Source organism: Onychomys torridus, chromosome 3, assembly GCF_903995425.1.
Source record: "Onychomys torridus chromosome 3, mOncTor1.1, whole genome shotgun sequence".
In the NCBI taxonomy this organism is placed as follows: domain Eukaryota; kingdom Metazoa; phylum Chordata; class Mammalia; order Rodentia; family Cricetidae; genus Onychomys; species Onychomys torridus.
This window is the reverse complement of record NC_050445.1, coordinates 82946992-82968279: the sequence shown is the minus strand read 5'-3', so window position 1 is coordinate 82968279 and position 21288 is coordinate 82946992. Positions and strand designations below refer to the sequence as shown.

At 42.5% G+C, this 21288-nt stretch overlaps 1 protein-coding gene across 4 annotated transcripts in view; it reads left to right on the top strand.

Moving 5' to 3' along the window:
• The window catches only part of Adamts9 (ADAM metallopeptidase with thrombospondin type 1 motif 9), a 169357-nt gene that overhangs the window by 69972 nt on the left and 78097 nt on the right, over nucleotides 1-21288 (top strand). For 3 of the 4 annotated variants that reach the window (XM_036180602.1, XM_036180604.1, XM_036180601.1), the window contains 7 exons: nucleotides 539-703; nucleotides 7526-7645; nucleotides 10685-10789; nucleotides 10958-11125; nucleotides 12978-13244; nucleotides 15575-15736; nucleotides 21036-21212. In XM_036180602.1, the coding sequence (XP_036036495.1) occupies nucleotides 539-703; nucleotides 7526-7645; nucleotides 10685-10789; nucleotides 10958-11125; nucleotides 12978-13244; nucleotides 15575-15736; nucleotides 21036-21212 (1164 nt within the window). The remainder of the gene's footprint in view (nucleotides 1-538; nucleotides 704-7525; nucleotides 7646-10684; nucleotides 10790-10957; nucleotides 11126-12977; nucleotides 13245-15574; nucleotides 15737-21035; nucleotides 21213-21288) is intronic. The other variant, XM_036180603.1, reaches the window with a different exon arrangement.

The window sequence follows — 21288 nt, the reverse complement described above, 5'->3', positions numbered from 1 at the left end:
ATGTAAGAGAATGATGCAGCAGTGAAGGAGAAGAAGGAGACTGGAAACCCACTGGAGGAATGGGAGCAGCCAGTGGGAGCAGATACGGGTGAAGTGGAATGGGGTATACGCACGAAAATGTCATAATGAAGTCGAGCGGGAATCCAGAAAGAAGTCTGGGGATGTCGCTCAGTGGGTAGAGCACTTGCCTCACATGCACAAAGCTGTGGGTGGGACCCCAGCCTCACAGGAACCAGAGTTAGTGGGCCACCGGCAAGGACAGGAGTGGGGAGGTGAGAGGATGGGAATGCTCCGTGAACTGGAGGCCAGCCTGGGCTCTGGGATGCACTGCCAGGGTAAAAGAGAGAGGAAAAGGGGAGCCAAGAAAGAGAGAGTGATGAAGGGAAGGGAAGAAAGCTAGATGTGTCCGCTCTTGCTGCCCAGCAGTAGAGAGAGGCTGAGCGTGGGAAGGGACCACCTGTTCTCAGTAGAGAACATCCCCCAAGGCCCCAGCACATTGATCAGAAACAACCCTGACTGCCTCTGCTTTTCATTCCAGTGCTTGGTCACCTGTGGAAAAGGACATAAGCACCGCCAGGTCTGGTGTCAGTTTGGCGAAGATCGATTAAGTGATAGAATGTGTGACCCTGAGGTCAAGCCAGAGTCCATGCAGACTTGTCAGCAGCCAGAGTGTGCAGCCTGGCAGGCAGGTCCCTGGGGACAGGTATTTTGAACGATAAGATTCTTAACTGCATTCTTTCCCGCTTATCTGGAGAGGGGCATTCCAGTGGTGGGGTTTCACTACCAGGCTGTGTAGCCTGGCTTGCAGGGTCCCTCTGTGGCTCTGAGTTCAGCACGTGGGACTCAGCGGCCTGCAGTCCTGCAGTGTGTCCAGGATTCCCTTCCCCTGCTGGAGCTGATTACTCAGGTTACAACCCCACATGCAGGTTTTCACCCTGTTCTAAACTGCACACAAGTATTTAAACAAATTCACAACAGACGTGGCATCTGGCAGATACAATTCTCCCTGGAGTGAGCCTCTGTGGGTATGTGATCCTGTCTGCCAGCTGATTTGGAGCAAAGGGTCTGCGCTGATTTGGAAGGGATATTTTGGCTGCCAATATAAGGAATCCAAATCTCAGTTCTCATAAATAAGTGAGATTCTTCAAATGTGATTGGTTAGATCAAAGGGGTCCGGAATCATCATCATCGGGTTGAGAATCTTTTCCTAGTCTTCTAGAGTGTAATAGGTTCCACTGCCTTAGACTTCTACCATTTCAAAGGAGAGGGTGCATGTCCCCTGGGTCCAGTTTGCTCTTGGAATCCAGTCTTTCCTAATATAGAAGTGAGAGAGTGCTGTGTGCTATTTAAGCAGCACTCCGAGTTCCCTGTAGAAGTGGAACAGCTGTCTGCTGTCACTTATGCAATCTGGTGAAGAATGACTCCCTCCACCCTGACCAGCCACAGCCACCCCTGTTCCTTAGCCTCTGTCTCCATTTCCAAACTTGCAGGCAGTACGCAGCCAGCTTTACAACCGCGTCTTGGGCTTCCTCATTCTTACTGATAGTATTTTTAAAACGTCTCTTAACACATTTTTATCATTCCGTGTATGTGTGCGTATTAAAGAGAGTATGTGTGTGAGTGTGTGTGCTGTAGTGTACTTGTGGACATTACAGGACAACTTACAGAACTGTTCCTCACCATGGGGGTGCTAAGGACCCAACTCGTCTTCCTCTTGAAGGCAAGCACCTTTACCCTCTTTTCTGCTAGAATCTTCTGCTTTAGGGGACCCCCCAGTCCAGTGGCAAGTCATGTCTGAACAAAGGAGAAGAGCCCTTTTATCCTCTCTAATAGTGCTTCCTATTTGTTCAAATCTAGTTTCCAGACTAATGAAAAGATATTAACACACTTTGAGATCAATATCAAGACGTGATGTCACACCTTCTACAACTGACAGACCAATCTACTCTTCTCCCATCTCCCTTATAAGAGATTTGGCCTTTCTTTGATTGATCATGCAACATAGGCAAACCACTTAGTTTCTAGACCTTATTAAAGAGTCGTAAATATTCATACCAAAAAAAATTCCAAAATATGTGATAGCAAAGAGAAGAAAATCAAACACACTGTTGACTGTGCACAGCATTTTTTGTCTTTTGGCTTTGTTGTTGTTTATTTGTGTTTTTTTTTTTTCTTTTCACATTTTTAAACCGGGCAGTAGAATTATTATACTCTGCCTGTATTTTTGATTGAATAGAAACATGCAGGACATACAATTGACTGATTAAAAGGGAACAAATCAGTGGTATTCAGTATATTCATGTTCTATGACCTCAGTCTACTTTCAAACTATTTCCAGCACCCCAAAAGAAGGCCCATATACAATCCCATCCCCCTCTTCCTTAGTCTCTGGCAACCATCCATTTGCATTCTGGGTCTGTGGATTTGCAATATGCTGGACTTTTCATAAGGGTGGGTGGCTGTATGTAACACGTGGCCTCTGGCTGGCCTCATTAATGCATAAAGCTTTCTGAGCCCATCTGCACAGTAGCATGTACCAGCGCTCCTTCCTTTTCATTTCCAAATCATATTCCATTTTGTGAATGAGCATCTAAGATGGATATTTGGGTTCTTTTCACATTTTGGCTACTATGAATTTTGCTGGCATAAATGAACAAGTATTTATTTTAGTACCTAATGCCACTTACTTGGAATCTATTACCCAGGGATGTAATTCCTGGATCCTATAGTAATTCTGTGTTTTAGTTTTTAGCTTCCAAGTGGCTTTCCATGGAGGCTGTACCAATTTCCAGACCTCCCAGCAATATACAATAGATAAGCAATATACAATTTCTCTGTCATTGTCAACAGCCACTATTTTCCATTTTTGAAATTGTAGCCCTCCTACTGAGTGTAAAGTGCTGTCTCACTATGGTTTCTAGTTATCTTCCCCTAATAGAAAGAGATGCTGAGCAATTTGCCATGAGTTTGTCACTACTTAAATATCTTCTTTAGAGGAATGTCCATTCAAACTGCTTGTTCACTTAAAAAGATTATAATTCAGCACATTGGACCTGGGGCTGTAGCTCCATAGGTAGAGTGCTCGCCTTGCATGAACAAAGTCCTGGATTCCATCCCTAGCATCACAGACACTGAGCATGGTGGCACATTCCTATCATTTCAGTAATCAGGAGATGGAGGTAGGAGGATCAGAAGTTCAGGGTCAACCCTGATGATCACAGTGCAAGGCCATCCTGAGCTACATGAAACTCTGTCCAAAAAAGGGGAAGAGAAGGTTAAATAAACAGGTCTCTAAACTCCTTTAAAAATGTACCTTTTCCCATTTTTCACATGCTCCACCCAGTACCATTCCTGTTCCTGGTCTCATCCAATCGTTTAAAGGGCATGAAGCTGTGGATGATGTTACGTGAATTCTGTATATGTCCTGGCTACTGATTTTTAAAAATCAGATATATCCTTTACAAATATTTTCTACTATCTTCTTGGTTGCTTTTTACTCTGTTGATCATGTCCTTCGATGGACAGATGGTTTTCCATTCTGATGGGATGTAATTTATTTATTCTTTTGTTGTCTTTGCTTGTAGTATCATAGTGCACAAAGATTGTCAAACACAATATCACAAACGCCCTTTCTCTTTTGAGAGTTGAATAGTTGGAGCTATTGGCTTTAGGCGACTGATGCATTGTTAATTTTCTGTATATGAGGTGGAGTCTGGCTTCACACATGTGGGTAAACAGCTGTCCCTGCACTATTTGTTGAAGAGAGATTCTCTCTCTGTTAAAGAGTATTGGCACACCTGTCAAAAATCACTTGAGCAAAAATGTAGAAGATTTTGCCTGGGCTCAGAACTAGTCTCATGGCAGTCTGTATGCCAGCATGATCTCATTTCAATTCCTTTCAAAATTTTTGAGATTGGAAAATTCAAATCCTCCAATTTTCTTCTTCTTTTTCTATATTTGTTGATACTTGGAATCTTTTACCATTTTGCATGATCTTAAAGATAAGCTTTTCCATTCTTCACAAAAGTCATGTGATTTTTTCACTGGGTTTGAATGAACTCTACATCAGTTTGGGGAATGTTGGTATTTTTAGTCATATTTTCAGTGAACAAATAATCTTTCAATTTTATTCAGGCCTTCTAATTTCTTCTTTAGTCCTTTACAGATTTTATTGTAGAATTCTTTCACATTTATACCTGCATTTTTTCCTCTTGCTTTTTATTCTTTGGGATGTTACTATAAATGTGCTCACCTTCTTAATTTCCCTTTTGGTTATTTTTGATGATATATAGAAACACATCTTTTTTACTATTTTTAAAATAATAGATTTTTCTATTATTATTACTCAGTTGGTTCCTGAAACTGCTGGATTTGGGTGTTAGCTCTGGTGATTTCTCTGCAGGTTCTTTGGGATGTCAGTGTCTGTTGTGGTAACCCTGCAGACAGGCAAGGCTTGGCTTCTCTCTCCAATCTGCCTTTCACTTCTCCTGGCTTTTGTCTCTAGCTAGTCCTCCAGTGCGCTCCGGATAGCGGAGGAGATAGGAGACATCCTTTTCACATTCCTGACCTCAGGAGAAAGTCTCTTCCACTGAGTGTAAAGCACACAGGGGCTTTTAGGTACTTTCCACCATGATGAGGAAGTGCCCTCTTATTTGGTTGGTTTTGTGTGTGTGTGGGGGGGGGGGGGGTACATTTGCATGAAAAGTTGTTTTTGTTTTGTTTTGTTTTTTTAATTTGGCCAAGTGACTCCTTTTTATCAATTGATATGATCATAGGTCTTTTTTAGGTATTGTTTTCTTTTGTTTTATCTACTTACATGAATTATTTTTTTAAAGATTTATTTATTTATTATGTATACAGTGTTCTGTCTGCATGTGTGCCTGCAGGCCAGAAGAGGGCACTAGATCTCATTACAGATGGTTGTGAGCTACCATGTGGTTGCTGGGAATTGAACTCAGGACCTCTGGGAGAGCAGTTGGTGCTCTTAACCACTGAGCCATCTCTCCAGCCCGAATTACTTTTTAAATTGTATTCCTGTGCTAAATCCCATGTGACTATGACCCATAGTATGTCACAGGTTTTGATTTCTAGTGTTTTCTTGAAAAGCTTTGCATCTTTATTTACAAAAGATTTTTGTCCATATACTGCTCCCCCCTTGCTTTTGATATTAAGATCATGCTGGCCCTGTGGGATAAATTATCAAGAGATAATTGAGAGTTGCATCAACATTCTTTCCCAAAATGCTCTTTGCAATATTTTTTAAATAAGAGACAAGATATTTGCTTCTTGCATATTTAGATGTTGACCTTGTGGGAAATAATTCCTCCTAAATATTTTGGAAGTGTTTGAAAGGACTGATGTTAACCTTTAAATATTTAGTAGCATTTACTTGTACTTTATTAGGAATTTTTTATAATTGAGTCATTCTCTTTTGGTAGATATATTCATATATTTATATCTTCTCTTTCTTTTGGTAGTGGGGATTGAACCTAGGATCTCATGCATGCCAATCATGTGCTTTCCCACTGAGCCACACCTCTGCTCCTGCTCCTTTGTTATTTTGTTTAATTCTGTAACCCATTCACATCTACTCTGTATGTATTACTTCCTTTCTTTGTCTTTGGGATTTAGCTTGCTCTTCTTTTTGTTCCTTAACAAAGTTAGGTTATTTTTTATTTCTTTTAATTTACTGATAATTTTATACAGTATGTTTTTTCTCATATTCTTTCCCATCCCTTAACTCTTTACAAATCCTCCCGATCCCTACTCACACAACATCATGTCCTTTCTCTCTCTTAAAAAAAAAAAAGGAGATGCCGGATGGTGGCGCATGCCTTTAATCCCAGCATTGGGGAGGCAGAGCCAGGCAGATCTTTGTGAGTTTGAGGCCAGCTTGGTCTACAGGGCAGGCACCAAAACTCCACAGAGAAACCCTGTCTTAAAAGATGAAAGGAAGGAAGGAAGGGAGGAAGGGAGGGAGGGAGGGAGGGAGGAAGGAAGGAAGGAAGGAAGGAAGGAAGGGAGGAAGGAAGGAAGGAAAGAAGGAAAGAAAGAAGGGGCCACTAAAAACCATGAAGTCTGATTCATGTTGGTCATCTACTCCTGATTAGGCTGCCTTGGAGTGTGATGATATACCAGTGTTACTCCATTGAAGAAAACTGAATTTAAACAAAGTAACTACATAATAGGGGATAATACCCCATCTAGACACCAAATGCTACCAAATAAAAACCCCAGTACCAGGAATGGGTTACATCTTTTTGAGTCGTTGGCCAAAGTGATCCCATAGACATGCCCCTACCCCCCCCCCCACCACAATACTACAGGCTATATTGCTAATGCTACTGGTTACCTTCCACAACTTGATGGTCTGGTTGCTGAAGTTGGGCTGTGGTTGTGAAGCCTTTCTTAATCTATACAGCGTTTGTAGTGATACATTTCCCGATGACCACTGCTTCGCCATGTCTTCTAGTTCTAGACTGCCTCTTTCACCTTTCTCTCCCGTGTTGTCTAATATCTCTGTGATTTGTTCTCTGACATATTGCTTAAGAGTTTCTCAATTCCCACACATTGGCGAACTTTCCAGGTTGGCTTCTGTTACTGCCCCATTCTGTTGTTGTCAGAGAAGACACATTACAATGTCATCTTTTAGATGGACTCATACTTGTTGGGTGGCCTCCCTTGTGGCCTCTCTTGGAACAACGTCTCATGCACATTGATATGAATCCACAACATGGTTGGAAGAGCAAAGGTGTTGTGCTACCTTGTTACCCAGTTTGGCAGCTTCTTTCTTCAGTAGGTTCTCATCTACCTACTGCAAGGTTCGAAAGTTACTGTCATTAAATCTCCAGCCCATCAATAGTGGACCTTTAGCAGTTGTTGCCGGCTTAGTGAGCTCTTCAGTGTAGGGAATGATTCCACATCTTTGGCTGTCTTACCCATCACACCCCCATCCCCATGCCTTCCTTGGCCTGGAATTCTGGCAGTGTGCCTTACAGCAACCGTATCAATCTCTGTATTACTTATATGCTGTGATATATTTAACTAACTTTTGACTGTCACATGGGTCCTTTCCAATATCTTGTCTCGTTCTTGTAAATGATACTGCAAAGAGTGTCCTATGCAGAAACATTGGTACAACTTTCAATTACTTCCTGAGAATTCTGTCCCAGAAGTTGAAGATCACAGAGGTCTCTGCTAAACACCTGTGTTGACCAGGGTACTCTAGTAGGTAGAGTGTGAAGAGCATGAAAATTATGGTTATGCTTCTCTCCCGCTTGGTGCTCACAGTCAAGGAGTTGTACCCTGACAAGTGTAATTCCAGAAGCATACAGAAATCATGCTAAATGTCATTATAATTGGCCGGTGGAAATTGTGGGAAGCAAGATTGCATAGTTTTACCTAATCTCTGGGTGTCAGCCCTCAGGTCCACTCTGATAGAAGGACTTTTCTCTCACAGAATATTATGGGATGAGTACATGAAAGACCAGGTTTGGTGAAATTTTGTTTTATTTCATTTCTCCAGTGCAGTGTCACTTGTGGACAGGGATACCAACTAAGGGCAGTGAAGTGCGTCATTGGGACTTACATGTCAGTGGTAGATGACAATGTCTGTAACGCAGCAACTAGGCCGACCGATACCCAGGTGAGTCCCATTTCAACTCAGCTACTGGCTTTGGGCAGCAAAGGGCCAAAATGTCTCACTGATTCAGACAAAACCAAAACATTTTAATAGAGAAATCTGTATGTAGAACACCTGGGGTGTTAAATTATCTGGAAATTACTTATTTTCTACATTTAGAATCTAACTTTTTTCCTGATTTTGTCTTGTTTATTTGTTTAAGTATCTGTAGATTAGCACTTCATTCTTGTTGGATAGCAAATATTAGACAGTCTTATCTTGAATTGTCTTGAATATCTTACATTATTTATTTGAATACTCCAGTGTTTAGACATAAGTGTAAGAAGTGTGTGCTGCTCAGAGGAGTTTGGAGCAGGACCCAACAGCAACTTCAGAGAAGCCTAGTGAGAGGGAGGCTGCATGTGGCCACTCTTAAAACTGGAAAGTAGTGGGGAGAAGGAGAGCTGCTAAGTCCTCAGAACTCACCACATAGGATTTTACTAGATGTCACCTGTGCTCACAAAGTCATTGACTGTATGTGCCTGCGGTGTGCCGCTGAGAGCATCTCCTCAGCACTTTGTCAAGGTCAAGTGCATAGCTTGGAAACTGGCATGGGGAGAGAGGTACCAGCAGGGGCTCTAACTTCAGCTTCGATTACTGGTTGTCAGTGGTTTCCTACCTAGGAAAGCGATGGAGAAACTTTAATAGTTTGACATTGTTTCACTATGAACAACACCCAGAAGTGAATGTTGGAAGATTATTACCTGGTTCTGCAAAGAATTTTTCTTCAGGAAAGTCTCAGGCAGCCCAGCCTAGCTTCATTCTTTGTAGCCAAAGACAATCTTGAACTTCTGGTTCTACCTCCTGAGTCATGAGATTCCAGACATGTGCCACCCTGGTTTAAGCAGTCCTGCATATTGAACCTAGGATTTCATGCATGCTAGCAAGGACTCTACCCACTAAGCTACATCCCCACCCTCACCTCAAAGAGATCTTCCAAGGTGGTGCTTGGTGAGTAAAGTTGTAAAAACCATCTACAATTCATTTTCACCTTCCTCCTAAACACCCAAACATTATGATTCAGTAACACATTTCAACTATATTTTTTGGCAATTATAGTCAGCCTTTGGCAATAGATTCAGAAGTTGAAAAAAAATCAATAAAAGTCTTATTAGCATTAATTGGCTATATGAAATTTGAGTTAATTATGGGTTTTAATGTCATTTGTAAATTTTTTGCTATATATCATTTATCAACTCAGTAAAATTTCTAAATATGCACACAAATACAATTATCTATATGTAATGTCTGTGTGTGCAAACACACACATGTATACATGTACACAGGCATGCACGCATATATGCATGAATTTTTTCCCTCATGAAAATATACTACCTCACAAGCTCACTGTTCTGTGCATTCCTTAATCTTGGTATCATTTATGACAAGAGAAGATTTGAATTTTCCTATCAGATTTGATAACTACTAAAGACAGATTTGGGCCAAGACTGTACTCAGAACTCATGTTTTGAGAAAGGCCTTGTATAGCCAACCGACTGCCTCTGTGCTGAGCACCCTCAGTTGGGAGCGTGTTACCATGTGTCATTTCTGAATGAAGAATCACAAGGGGTGAATATGGTGATGTTGATCATATTATTGTTGGTGATCAATTAACCTAACAAGTACTGTACCTGTATAAACTTGGTTTTATCATTTTATTAAAATGTTCAAAAATGACATGGTGATGGAGGAAGGGAATTGGCTCAGTTGGGAAAATTCTTGCTGCGCAATCATGAGAACTTGAGTTCAGTTCCCCAGTACCCCTCCAAAAGCTGGCCATAATGGTGTGTATCTGTAACCCTGAGGTAGGAGGCAGAGATAGGTGTATCCAGCAAGCACAGCCAATCAGTGAACTTCCCATTGTCTGAGAGATCCTGTCTCTAAAATTAAGGTACAGAGTGATTAAGGAAAATACCCAGTAAACCCCTTCTGGGCTCCACATGTTCACATGTACACACACACACACACACACACACACACACACACACACACACACCACATTGTCATTAGGCCCAAGACAATGTCAGTCCTTACATCAAGTGAAAACTTACCAATTTCCTTAGAGATTGAAAATAGGATTTCTCACTCTCATTCAGGAGTGTCCATTTGTCTGTAGACCCCATGGCCGAAGCCTATGGATACATTACTTGCTTTCTGCAAAAGTCCCCTGGGACTCTCTTTGGAGCACAAAGGAAAATGCCAGGCATGGAGCAGCGCAGTAGAATTTTCACACCATATGTAAAGTTTTAAGGCAAGGAAACACCAGTGACCTTCAGTCTCAGGCCACAGCACTTTTGCTCCAGGTCAGCTGACTCTTGGGCCTTTGATAACTATGTATCAAATCAAGGAGCTGTGGGCAGCTCCTGAGGCTGGGAGTGACTATAAACAGGTGTGCTCTTTTGTTCTCCACTCTGTAAAAAAGAGACTAGTATCCATCCACAGATGATTGAGTTCACTACAGCAAGTCTCTCTGAGTGACTGACTGAGGGGCATTATGTGAATTCCCCCCAGTGGCCTATAAAAAATTCCTTTTGTATCTAAGGTTGACCTTCAGGACCCTGGGTGTTATCTTTAGGTTCCCTGGGAAAACAAGTTCATGATTAGCAAGTTTTGATTAGAAAACTACCTGAAATGTGAGAACACAATTTAGCCTTGAGAATTTTCAAACATTAACAGTTAGTAATTTTTAAATGATATCCTGCTTTTTCCAGACATGCACACTCCTTCACAATGTTCCCTCTTTTTCTATGAGCAGGTGAATAAACAGGTCTTTAACGATCATTAAATAGACCCTGCCCTGTGGTAAGGCATCCATAAAATGATTCAGCTTGTATCCCTCTTTGCCATTGAAGAGACTGGGGCTAAGAGAGGTCATGGGACTTGCAGAAACAGGCACAAATCAGAGTACTTAGATTTCTTGGTGTGGTGTGCTTTCTTACCATGACTGTGTATCTATAAACACGGGTTGCCTTGAAGGTAAATGTCTTCTCCTTTCACATCTAGGACTGTGAACTATCATCTTGTCATCCTCCCCTGTTGGGCCCGGAACCAAGGAGAAATGCACACAGTGTGCCCAGAACCCAATGGCGATTTGGGTCTTGGACTCCAGTAAGAAACAGACTGGGAGAAAAGCGGGGAGGTGTGCGGAGGAGACAGCTGTTCTCTGACATGGCTATAGAAAGGGGGCTAAGGACTGATAAGAAACAGCACTAAGTGAAAAACACCCAAGAAGCCATTTCCAATGACATGTCTGTGTCCTTTCACTCCAACACCCAGTGCTCAGCCACTTGTGGAAAAGGGACCCGGATGAGATATGTCAGCTGTCGAGACGAGGATGGTTCTGTGGCTGACGAGAGTGCCTGTGCTACCTTGCCTAAACCAGTAGCCAAGGAAGAATGTTCTGTGACACCCTGTGGACAGTGGAAGGCTCTAGACTGGAGCTCTGTAAGCGTGGATTTTGTGGGGTTGGGCAGGATTGGAAGATGAGGGAGAATAAGGAGTTGAAGGGTCCATATTATATGAATGGGTTATATTTCAGACTTGGACTTGAGATTTAAATTAGCCTGTTCCATATATGTATCTAGCTAAGTATAAAAGAAATCTTAGTCAACTGTGCAAGGAATGCACATTTAAAAATATGTGTATCAGTATACTGTCTGCTCAAGTGCCTCTCCTGCTGGGCTGATTGCAAATCTCCATCTGCAGAGCTCCGTCGGTGTGTAGTAGACTTACCTAGCCCAAATAATGGCAAGGAGAGGAAGATGGCTGAGGTTCTCTGACTTTGAGTCTGATTGCCCATGCATCCTGTGATCCCTCAAAGGCAGGTGTCCCTTGGTTCCCTTCCAGGACTGCCATGGGGACCTTCTCACAGTCCCATGAGCCCAGTCTTCTAAGCATACAAGTACCATCTGTGTAGGCTCTTCTCAAAGCAGATGAACCTTCTCTTCAGGCAACTTCTGTTCTCAGCCCTTCGTCACGCCCAGAATCTAGGAAGTAGCTTAGGTTGGGTGAACAAGGAGGCTGAGGAAGCATAAGATTAGTTAGTGTTGCAGAAAATTTCAAAATTTGTATATGAGACATGGAGTCACAGAGCTACGGAGAAACCTAGGCTTAGTCATTTATCGGTTGCCTGGTTTTAAGCAATTTAAAGTCTTTAAACTCATTTTTCCTCTGCTCTTAAAAGAACAGGCTGAGGAGATGGGTCAGTGGGGAAGAGCACTCTGTGCCAGTATGAGAATCTAAGTGTAAATTCCCAGCCCCCATGTAAAAACTGGGCATGCGGGCATGCTAGTAAACTCAGTGCTTGGGAGCAGAGAGAAGAAGACCCCAGTGACTCCCCAGAACTCACTGGCTAGGCAGTCTATCTGAAAATGGAGAGCTGCTGGTTTATGAGAGACACTGTCCCCAGGGGATACGACAAGGGGTTATAGGTGAACAACACTGGTCATTTTCCTCTGGCCTGTACAAACACACGCACACCAACACACATACATATACCAGACAAATGCACATACACATGCAAATAAAATTGAATAGGTGAATATAAAATTTATTTAAAAAAACAAATGAGATGAACACCCATTTTATGACATTGTTATGACTGAGATTGGTATATGTTGAATACTTGACGGAAAAATAAGTACTCAACAAATGACAAAGAAAAATCTCACTTTTATGTATAAAGTGGGGGAGAAAAGCATAACACTATCTGTGTGGTGCCACAGGCACTATCGAAGACAAGAAGCCCCTGAGATGGGAGGTTCTTGGCTTGTTCAAGAAGCTCTAAGTGCAGTATATGGAGAATGAGAGAACAGATGAGGAGGTACCCAGAGGCTCCATAACCAAGTGCCTAGCAAAGCAACAACAAGGAGTTTGAATGGTATTTTAAGTGAGCTGGGAAGTCACCAGATGGATGCATGAATTCAGTGGTAATGGGTGGCATTTTGTCACACGGGCAAACAACACATATGTAAAGCATGTTGAGTCCTAAGCAGAAGTCCAGCTGATAACGATTCTATTAATCCTGACAAGGGAAGGTTATGCCTTCCTTGGACAAGAGAAGTGAAGGTAGAAACAGATGTGGCGGGGATCTGGATGTATCTGGAATGCTACATTGACAGCATTTCTTGGCAAAAGAGATATTAGATGGGAACAAGAGACAGCAGTCAAGGATGATTCTAAGACTTTAAGCTGGGCACCTGGGAAAATGTCCCACCACCTGAAGAAACATATATTCAAGAATGTAACTCAGACTCCCAAATGATAGCCCCTTTTTCTCTCTGAATATTCAACATAGTGTTCCGTGACTTGTGGGCAAGGCAAGGCAACCCGACAAGTGGTGTGTATCAACTACAGCGGCCACGTGATTGATCAGAGTGAGTGTGACCCAGATTATATTCCGGAGACTGACCAGGACTGTTCCATGTCATCATGCCCTCAATGGAACCCAAGCACTGGCTTTACTTACCCATTTCAAAACGAGGACTTCCACCCCCGGAGTGACAGCCCTAGCCGCACCCATGTGCTTGGAGGAAACCAGTGGAGAACTGGCCCCTGGGGAGCAGTGAGTATCCGCTCTGCCTGCTTCTCTCCTACTTGAGCAGTGCCCTGAGGGAAACAGACTAGAATTTCTTCTGAAGAAATTTGCCTTTGAAAGATTATTGACACACATTTGCAGTCAAGCTGGGCGAATACAATGGCTTCATTGCAGTCCCAGTGAAGAGCGCCTTTGTAGTTGGAGGAGGGGGTGTCACTTCTGGGTGACAGTCTGCATGGTTGAACTGGGGGGGGGGGGCAGAGTATACCCAGAGGAGAGGGGGCAGAGAAACTTTTCTGAAGAGGAATTCTTTTTTCTTTCTCTCCTTTTTGGATGCTTATTTATTTGTGCATGTGTGTGCCGCGGCATGATTGTGAAAATCAGAGCGTAGCTAGCTGGGGCTGGTTCTCTCCTTCCTCTGGGCTTAAGGATTGAACTCAAGGTGTCAGGTATATGTATGTGTGTTGGTGTGCATATGTTTGTACAGGCCAGAGGAGGATGACCAGTGTTGTTCACCTATAGCCCCTCGTCTTATCCCAGACTGAAAGGGAGTTCTTAATGGAGGCAGGTGGACTTTCCCCTGCGAACCTCAGTTTCGTGTCTGTAAGAGAAGGACAATGTTGTCTTGCTTTCTCTAGTTTCCCAGTGAAAGGAGATGATTCCAGAATTGCTTGGTGGTTCAACAGCTCCAGGATGAAGGCCAGCAACGACTGGCTGTTGTCTTTAACACAGTCCTTATTACTGTCCTTTCAACTACGAAAAGCCTTGAAAAAGATGTCAAAAGAAAAAAATGCACTTGGATGCTTTGAACTGTTAATAATTTTTCAAAATTGCATTGTGGAATACTGAAACACGGGAGGCATTCCCGAGGAGAAGGGTGACAACAGATTGGCTAGCCATGTCAGTAGAGGGGGTGTGCTGACCACTCGGGGGTCTTGTTACCTTTTTACGTTCAGTCTTCTTCCCGCACTGCTAATTGTCTTCACTTATTTCTGGGCTAAAAGGAATTCGATGTCTGCCGCTCCCCACAGTGAGTGTAAATGCAGTGGAAATACTGGCTGTGAGTGCTGATTGGATTCTGTGTTTGGACCCCTCAGTGTGGCGCTGGGCTTGGTGTGAGCCAGCCCCTTCTCCTCCTCTCCTGTTTCCTGCAAGTCTCTCACTTAGGAAAGCTTCTGGTTCTAAAAACTGAAGGATGATGGGGAGAGTGTGTCATGGTCTTTCCTGGTTGAAAAAAAAAAAAAGTCTGAATTCACATGTGCATATTTTGGTGATGTTATAAAAGTTTTGTTGTTTGGTTTGGAGTGTGGTTTTGTTTCATGGTTTAGTACTGTCTCATTTAAGTCCATTTATAGGGAAGATATATTTCTTTCAGGTTGAATGACTCTGAGGCAGAGTCCCCAATCAATGAGGCTTAGTTGGAGAAGATTGCATTGCTTTGGAGACTCAATGAGTATAAGCTTGCCAGTTTTACAACAAGGGCCATAATGAGAGTGCTGGAAAATGCACTAGCTTAAGGAGGTAAAGAATTTCTGGAAAGAGAAACACTCTACCTGTAGATTCAGAGGAGAGCTATGAGAAGTATGTGTGGGAACCAACTAAAATGCAAACAACAGCCATTCAAGAACATTCCACTGAAATGGCCTGAAGAGAAAATTGTGGAGATGGAGTTCAGTTGAGTTCGTTGAGGAAGTGAGGATCAAATAAAATAAGCCTTACTATCATCAGCCACTGAAATAGAGGGTCTTGTAAAGAGGGGGAGACGGGACTAGTCACCTCCTAGGAAGTAATGTCTAAATGACATTCTGTGGTACCTTTATGGACACACTGAATGAGTTCATACAGAAGCTAGATTTCCACAACTGGCAATTCACTAAGTTCATGAGTTAACCTCTGTGTTCAAAGAGACTCAAGCATTGGTTCTAAAGGAGCTCTTAACATGTTAAAAAAAAAAAAAAATGCCCACAAACTACAGTGTCTCTCGACACTTCTGTGCCTCTCAGAAATGAGGACAAGACACAGGAGGGCAATGAACAGGGTTGCACAGAGGACTCTATAAACATTGTCACTCATTGGGGCTGCATACCTACTGACGGCCTGGGGAATGTAAGAAGCCCATCTTTACCATCCAGTCATTTGCATGTGTGTACAAAATGAACAACCCCACCTTGGGGAAGGCCCCAGTTTCTTCACACACACACACACACACACACACACACACACACACACACACACACCGCTCCCTTTCTCCATTGTGTATGAAGACTTGAAAGCAGTCTCGGTCATTTGCCACTGACCTTTCAGCCAGCTGGCTTATGTGTGGTGCTGAGGATAAATCTGCTGTTGTGTGTGCTTAGTGTTCTAGTACCTGTGCCGGAGGGTCCCAGAGGCGAGTTGTGGTGTGTCAGGATGAAAACGGATACATGGCCAGTGATTGTGTAGAGAGAATCAAACCTGATGAGCAAAGAGCCTGTGAATCTGGCCCATGTCCCCAATGGGCTTACGGCAGCTGGGGAGAGGTAAGAGCAAACCATCGGTCTGTCTATCCTTTGTTGATTGGCTGCTATTGTTTAATATTTTATTTTTCAGAACTAGATCTAGGAGGAGTGTCTAGACCTTGGATTCCCTGGGAGATTTCTATTAGTTCTATCCTGCTTCTTAAATGTACTTACTGCTAACAAGAGCAGCTTGACTACGTAGGAGGTGGAGAATGAGGAAAAACTGTACATAAATCTAGGTCTAAGTTGTTTATTAGTTACCCTCTGATAGTTAAGAAATGAATGCTTCTAAGGATGGAAATCATATGTTAAAGTAGCTATGGGAGTCTTGCCATTTCTGGTATAGTTTTGGGTGCACTCTTTCCCATGGCAGAGTGCATTCCAGGATTTCAAATTCCTCACAAAACCAGAATGGGTGTTCTTCCTGTCACAGATACATTCAATGAATGACGAGCTGTATCTCCTGTTCTCCAGTTGTGATTGCTTTGCCTGACAAGCAGTAACACGGTGATTGGAGAGCATAGAAACAGGTCCATTTCCTGGCTATGTTTTTGTTTTGTTTTGCTTTTTAAGATCTAATTACACCATTTTCCCCCTTCCCTTTCCTCTTTACTCCAGGCCTTCCCATGCATTTCCTGGTTCTCTCTCAAATTCACGCTCTCTGTTTCTTTTATATATATTATATATGCATTTAATAACCCTAAATATGTAAATACAACCTGCTTGCTCCATACATTATTACTTGTATGTATACGATTTCAGGGATGTTCACTTGCTATCGGATAACAAATTTGGGTGCTCGACCCTGGGAAAAACTGTTTCTCCTGCTCTCCACATTCATTGGCTGCCTACAGTTCTTTGTTAAGGTCTCGTGAGATTTCCCTTTCATGTCATATTGTCTGTTGGTGCCATCCTTGTTCAGGGCTTGTTGAGGCAGCCATGTTGATGGAATTTCATAAGCATAGCTTCTCTGACATTTCTATGAGATAAAATCTCACAGCAAACATCCTGTTCTTCTATCTGCTACAATCTTTTCATAACTCTTCCTCGCTGATCCTTGAGCCCTCGATGCATGAGTTGGGTTGTTGCTGTATCAGTTAGGACTGGGTACCACATAGCCACTTGTTCTCTGCATTTTGATTGGTTGTGGTTACAAAGAGATATTTCTCCGGTGGTGGTGAGTATAAGAATGAATATTGCTGGGCGGTGGTGGTGCACACCTTTAATCCCAGCACTCAGGAGGCAGAGGCGGGCAGATCGCTGTGAGTTCGAGGCCAGCCTGGGCTACCAAGTGAGTTCCAGAAAAAGGCGCAAAGCTACACAGAGAAACCCTGTCTTGAAAAACCAAAAGAAAGAAAGAAAGAAAGAAAGAAAGAAAGAAAGAAAGAAAGAAAGAAAGAAAGAAAGAAAGAATTAGTGAAATCAACAAATCCCTACTCATCAGGACAGAACGACTATTTTTAAAATTTGCAATTGCAAAAAATAAGCAAGACAGTTGGTAGCCAGTGAAAAACAGAGAAGACACTGGCTGTACCAAGCTTTCAATATAGGATACATTCTAAAAACTCTTTTAAAGATCCAAGACAAGTCTCAGATTCAAAATCACTTCTGTTTCCTGTTTCATTTTCTACAGATTGTTCAACCAGGAATCCTGCTCTTGGATTTCTTCCAAAGAAATATGACTATGTTGATATGTCATCTGATGTAATTATTGCAATAAATGACTCTTCTATTAAAAAAAGAACAAATATTTAGAATGAAGTTAAAAGTTATGTTGGTTTAGTGAAGTGGTTAGGTTCTCCTCCAAGAGCACAGACTGATTAGCCTCAGGTAGCTGGTTGTGTTTCGGGTACTATACAGGATTTCCTTCGTATTGAACAGACCTTAAGTCAAGTTAGAGATCTGGTGGTTACCACCAAGGTATGCATGCCACTGCTACACCCTTAGGGATATTGTCATGCTGGATATCTTTTAGTACATAAGCGTCGTAGCTGGGTAGGACCATCGGTCACTTTCCTCCTTTGGAAGGTTGCATGACACCTTCTGGTACCATGGAAGCTGGTCCTCAGGGAGGAGGCTTTGAGGTCAGTCAACCCAGCTCGGATCCTCTGGATCCTGTTTCTGAAGTACATGGGGTTTTCAGCCCATGTACTCATCTTCCATCTCTGGGAGGCAACCAAGGGCGACAGCAATAGCCTATATTTTGATATATGTAACTATAAATGCATATGTATATGTATACACAGCATTGTCAGCCAGACAATATATGCAACTGTATATATATATACATAATGTCAGGTAGATTCCTTATGACTTTTCCAGACATGTCTACTTTATTTTACCTTCCTCTCCACTTCCTTATCTCCTTCCCCTCTCCCTAGTTAAAGAGTCCCCTTTGTTCCCATTTCCTCTTCAAATCACTGTACACTGTTATTCCCCTCTCTACTGCTTCACCCTACCCCGCCCCCAACCCCTGGTCCCTTCTAAGAAACACAGAGAAGAGAGAGAGCAAATGACAGTTGTCTCTCTGGGTCTGGCTCACATTTTTCAATGTGATCTTTTCTAGTTTCATCCATTTACCTGAAAGTTTCATGATTTAATTTTTCTTCCTGTGGAAGGACTTTCAGGTTGTTTACATCGCCTACTATTGTGAATAGAGCTGCAATGAACACCACGGAGGGAGTGTCTGAGGAGTAGGATGGCCAGTCCTTTGGGCACATGGCAAGGAGTGGTATAGCTGGGTCATGTGGTAGATTTCTTTTTAGTTTTTTGAGGCTTCTTCATGCTGCTTTTCATCTGGACCAGTTTGCAATCCCACCAGCAGTGAGGGAGAGCTCCCTTTTCCCCAAATCCCTCCAGCATTTGTCGTCAGTTGCTTTATTGATGTTTGCCATTCTGACTGGGAAATGAAATCTCAGCCTTGTTTTGATTCTCATTTCTGTAATTGTTAGGGATGGCGCACTTGGTTGAGATATTTCATAGCCATCTCTCTCTCTCTCTCTCTCTCTCTCTCTCTCTCTCTCTCTCTCTCTCTCTCGCTCAAGAACTCTCTGTTCAAATCCCAAGCCAATTTTTTTTTAAAGTGGGCCATTTCAACTTTTTTCTTTTTTGTAATTTAAGTTCTTTGTGTACTATAGATATTAATTTTCTGTATAGCTGGCCAAGATTCTTTCCACTCTGAGGGACTCCTCGTCACTTGGCTGGTTGTTTCCTTAGCTGTACAGAGCTGTTTAGTTTTATGAGTTCTCACCTGCCAGTTCTTGGCCTCAATTTCTGGGCAAATCGGGTCTTATTCAGAAAACCCTTCTGTACACCTGTATCCTGTACCTATTGCCTATTGCTTTTGATACTTCTTGGTCACTTCTATGCTTTAGGTTTCACAAATAGGACTTTGATCCATTTGGAGGTAGTTTTTGTGCAAGATGATAGATATGGGTCTACTTTCACTTTTTTTCCATTTTTTTCATTTCCCCAGCATCATTTGTTGAAGATGCTTTCTTTTCTCTAGTATATATATTTGGGATCTTTGAAACTATTATATATAGATGGCTGTAGTTAAGTGTACTCATATTTAGGTATTCAGTTTTTTCCATTGGTCCATATGTCTGTTTTTGCATCAGTAAGTACCTCTGTCCCCGTGTTTGTTTGTTTGTTTTCTTGTAAATTTGACCCAAGCTAGAGTTATCTGAGAAAAGGGAATTGAGAACATGCCTTAAAAAGACTGTTCCATGGGCAAGCATGTGGGGCATTTTCTTAATTAGTAATTGATGTTGGAGGGCCCAGACAATTGTAAGTAGAACCATTCCTGGGCAGATGGTTCTGGGCTATATAAGAAAGCAAGTTAAGTAAGCCATAGAGAGCAAGCCATGGCTTCTGCATCAGTTCCTGCCTCCAGGTTCCTGTCCTGCATGAGTTCCTGTCCTGACTTCCCTCAGGAAGACAGAGTTGTTCTGTCTTGACTATTTACCAAATAAAGCCTGAAAATTAACACCTGGGAGTCTACAGCATGAAGAGGAAGAAAAAAGACACAGGAGATGATGGGCTCTTTAGTCCACATTCTTGTGTCTCATCATTTCATACGCATAACCTAGAAGTCACAGGCAGCTGACCCAGGAATTTTTGTTGACTTTCACTGATGTCATTCTGGGCAGTGATGCTGAGGAAGGAGGGAAGAGGGGCTTTGAGACTCCTGTGATGTGAGTCTTCCAAACACACTGCAGTTTTGTCCTGTGGGATCCATAATTAGGTTTCTGTAGTTGGATCCAAGCCAGGTGAGTCCATGCCTTTGCTGGAATGCTTTCAGTTATCATAGACTGATCCCTCCAAGTGTTGTGGGAGAGCCGGCCTTGACGCAGCAGGGAAACTCAATGTCTGTGTTCCTGGATATGAGTGCGGCAGCACTGTCCAAGTATACAATTTGTTCCTGCTCACAAATGTGAATTCTGCCAAGAGTCAGAACTTCAGCTAGCATTCATTCCCATCATGCTGTATATTCTTCCTGAGGACAGTTGTACTTGTCCTGAGGTTTGAAGATAGAGTTAAACAGTTGAGCATCATAATTGGAATAAGAAAATCAGCAAAGGGCCATCCATGACAGCTTCACAGAAGTTGCCAGAATGTGTGGGTTTGTGTAAAACTCAGTCCTTGGATTAAATCCTCAGCAACATTTAAAAATAAAACTTGAAGTTGGGCCTGGCTGCTCATTTCAATAATCCCAGCATCCAGGAGGCTAAGATAGGAGGTCAGTCTGGATTACAGTGAGTTCCAGACTATTCTAGACTACACAGTGAACTTTGTCTCAAAACAAAAACAAACAAAAAACAAAGAAAGAAATTACCAACTACCAAAAAATAAAATAAAACAGGCCAAGTCATTATCTCTTTTATTCAATGTTGAGTAGTTTCTGGTTATTTTGTTTTATTTATTTACTGGTTTTTGCATGCCTCAAAGAATTTTGTCTTAGCTACTGGTTAATGGATCAAGAGTGATTAACTTCCCAACCTTCATTTTATATATGGGGCAAGTAAATGTGTTCTCAACCTGATGAGGTGAGCTCTATATTAAAAACAAAAACAAAACAAAACAAAAAACAGTTCTTATTACAATAAAGGAAGCCCTCACTGAGGGATACTTCATATTCACAGGAACCACGGTCCATTGGCTGTATCATTGTTGGCAATTTGCCTTGGCTCTGTCTGTCAGACTTAGGCTGCCCAATGCCGTAATAAAGCGTAGCCAAGGAAAGTTTCCTGTGGGGAAATAGACTTTGCCATGTGCTATTCACACAAAATCATTGGAGCGTCCTTTGTCCCTCTTCCAGTGTACCAAGCGGTGTGGCGGAGGCATGCGGACGAGACTGGTGGTCTGTCAGCGGGCCAACGGTGACCGGTTCCCAGATTTGAGCTGTGAAGTGCTTGACAAGCCTCCGGACCGTGAGCAGTGCAACACACAGGCCTGCCCACAAGACGCCGCATGGAGTACTGGCCCTTGGAGCTCGGTACGGCCCTAATGCTTCATGTTTGCTACCCAAATTCTCAGACAATGCTATGAGTATTCTGGGGCATGCCTTCCTA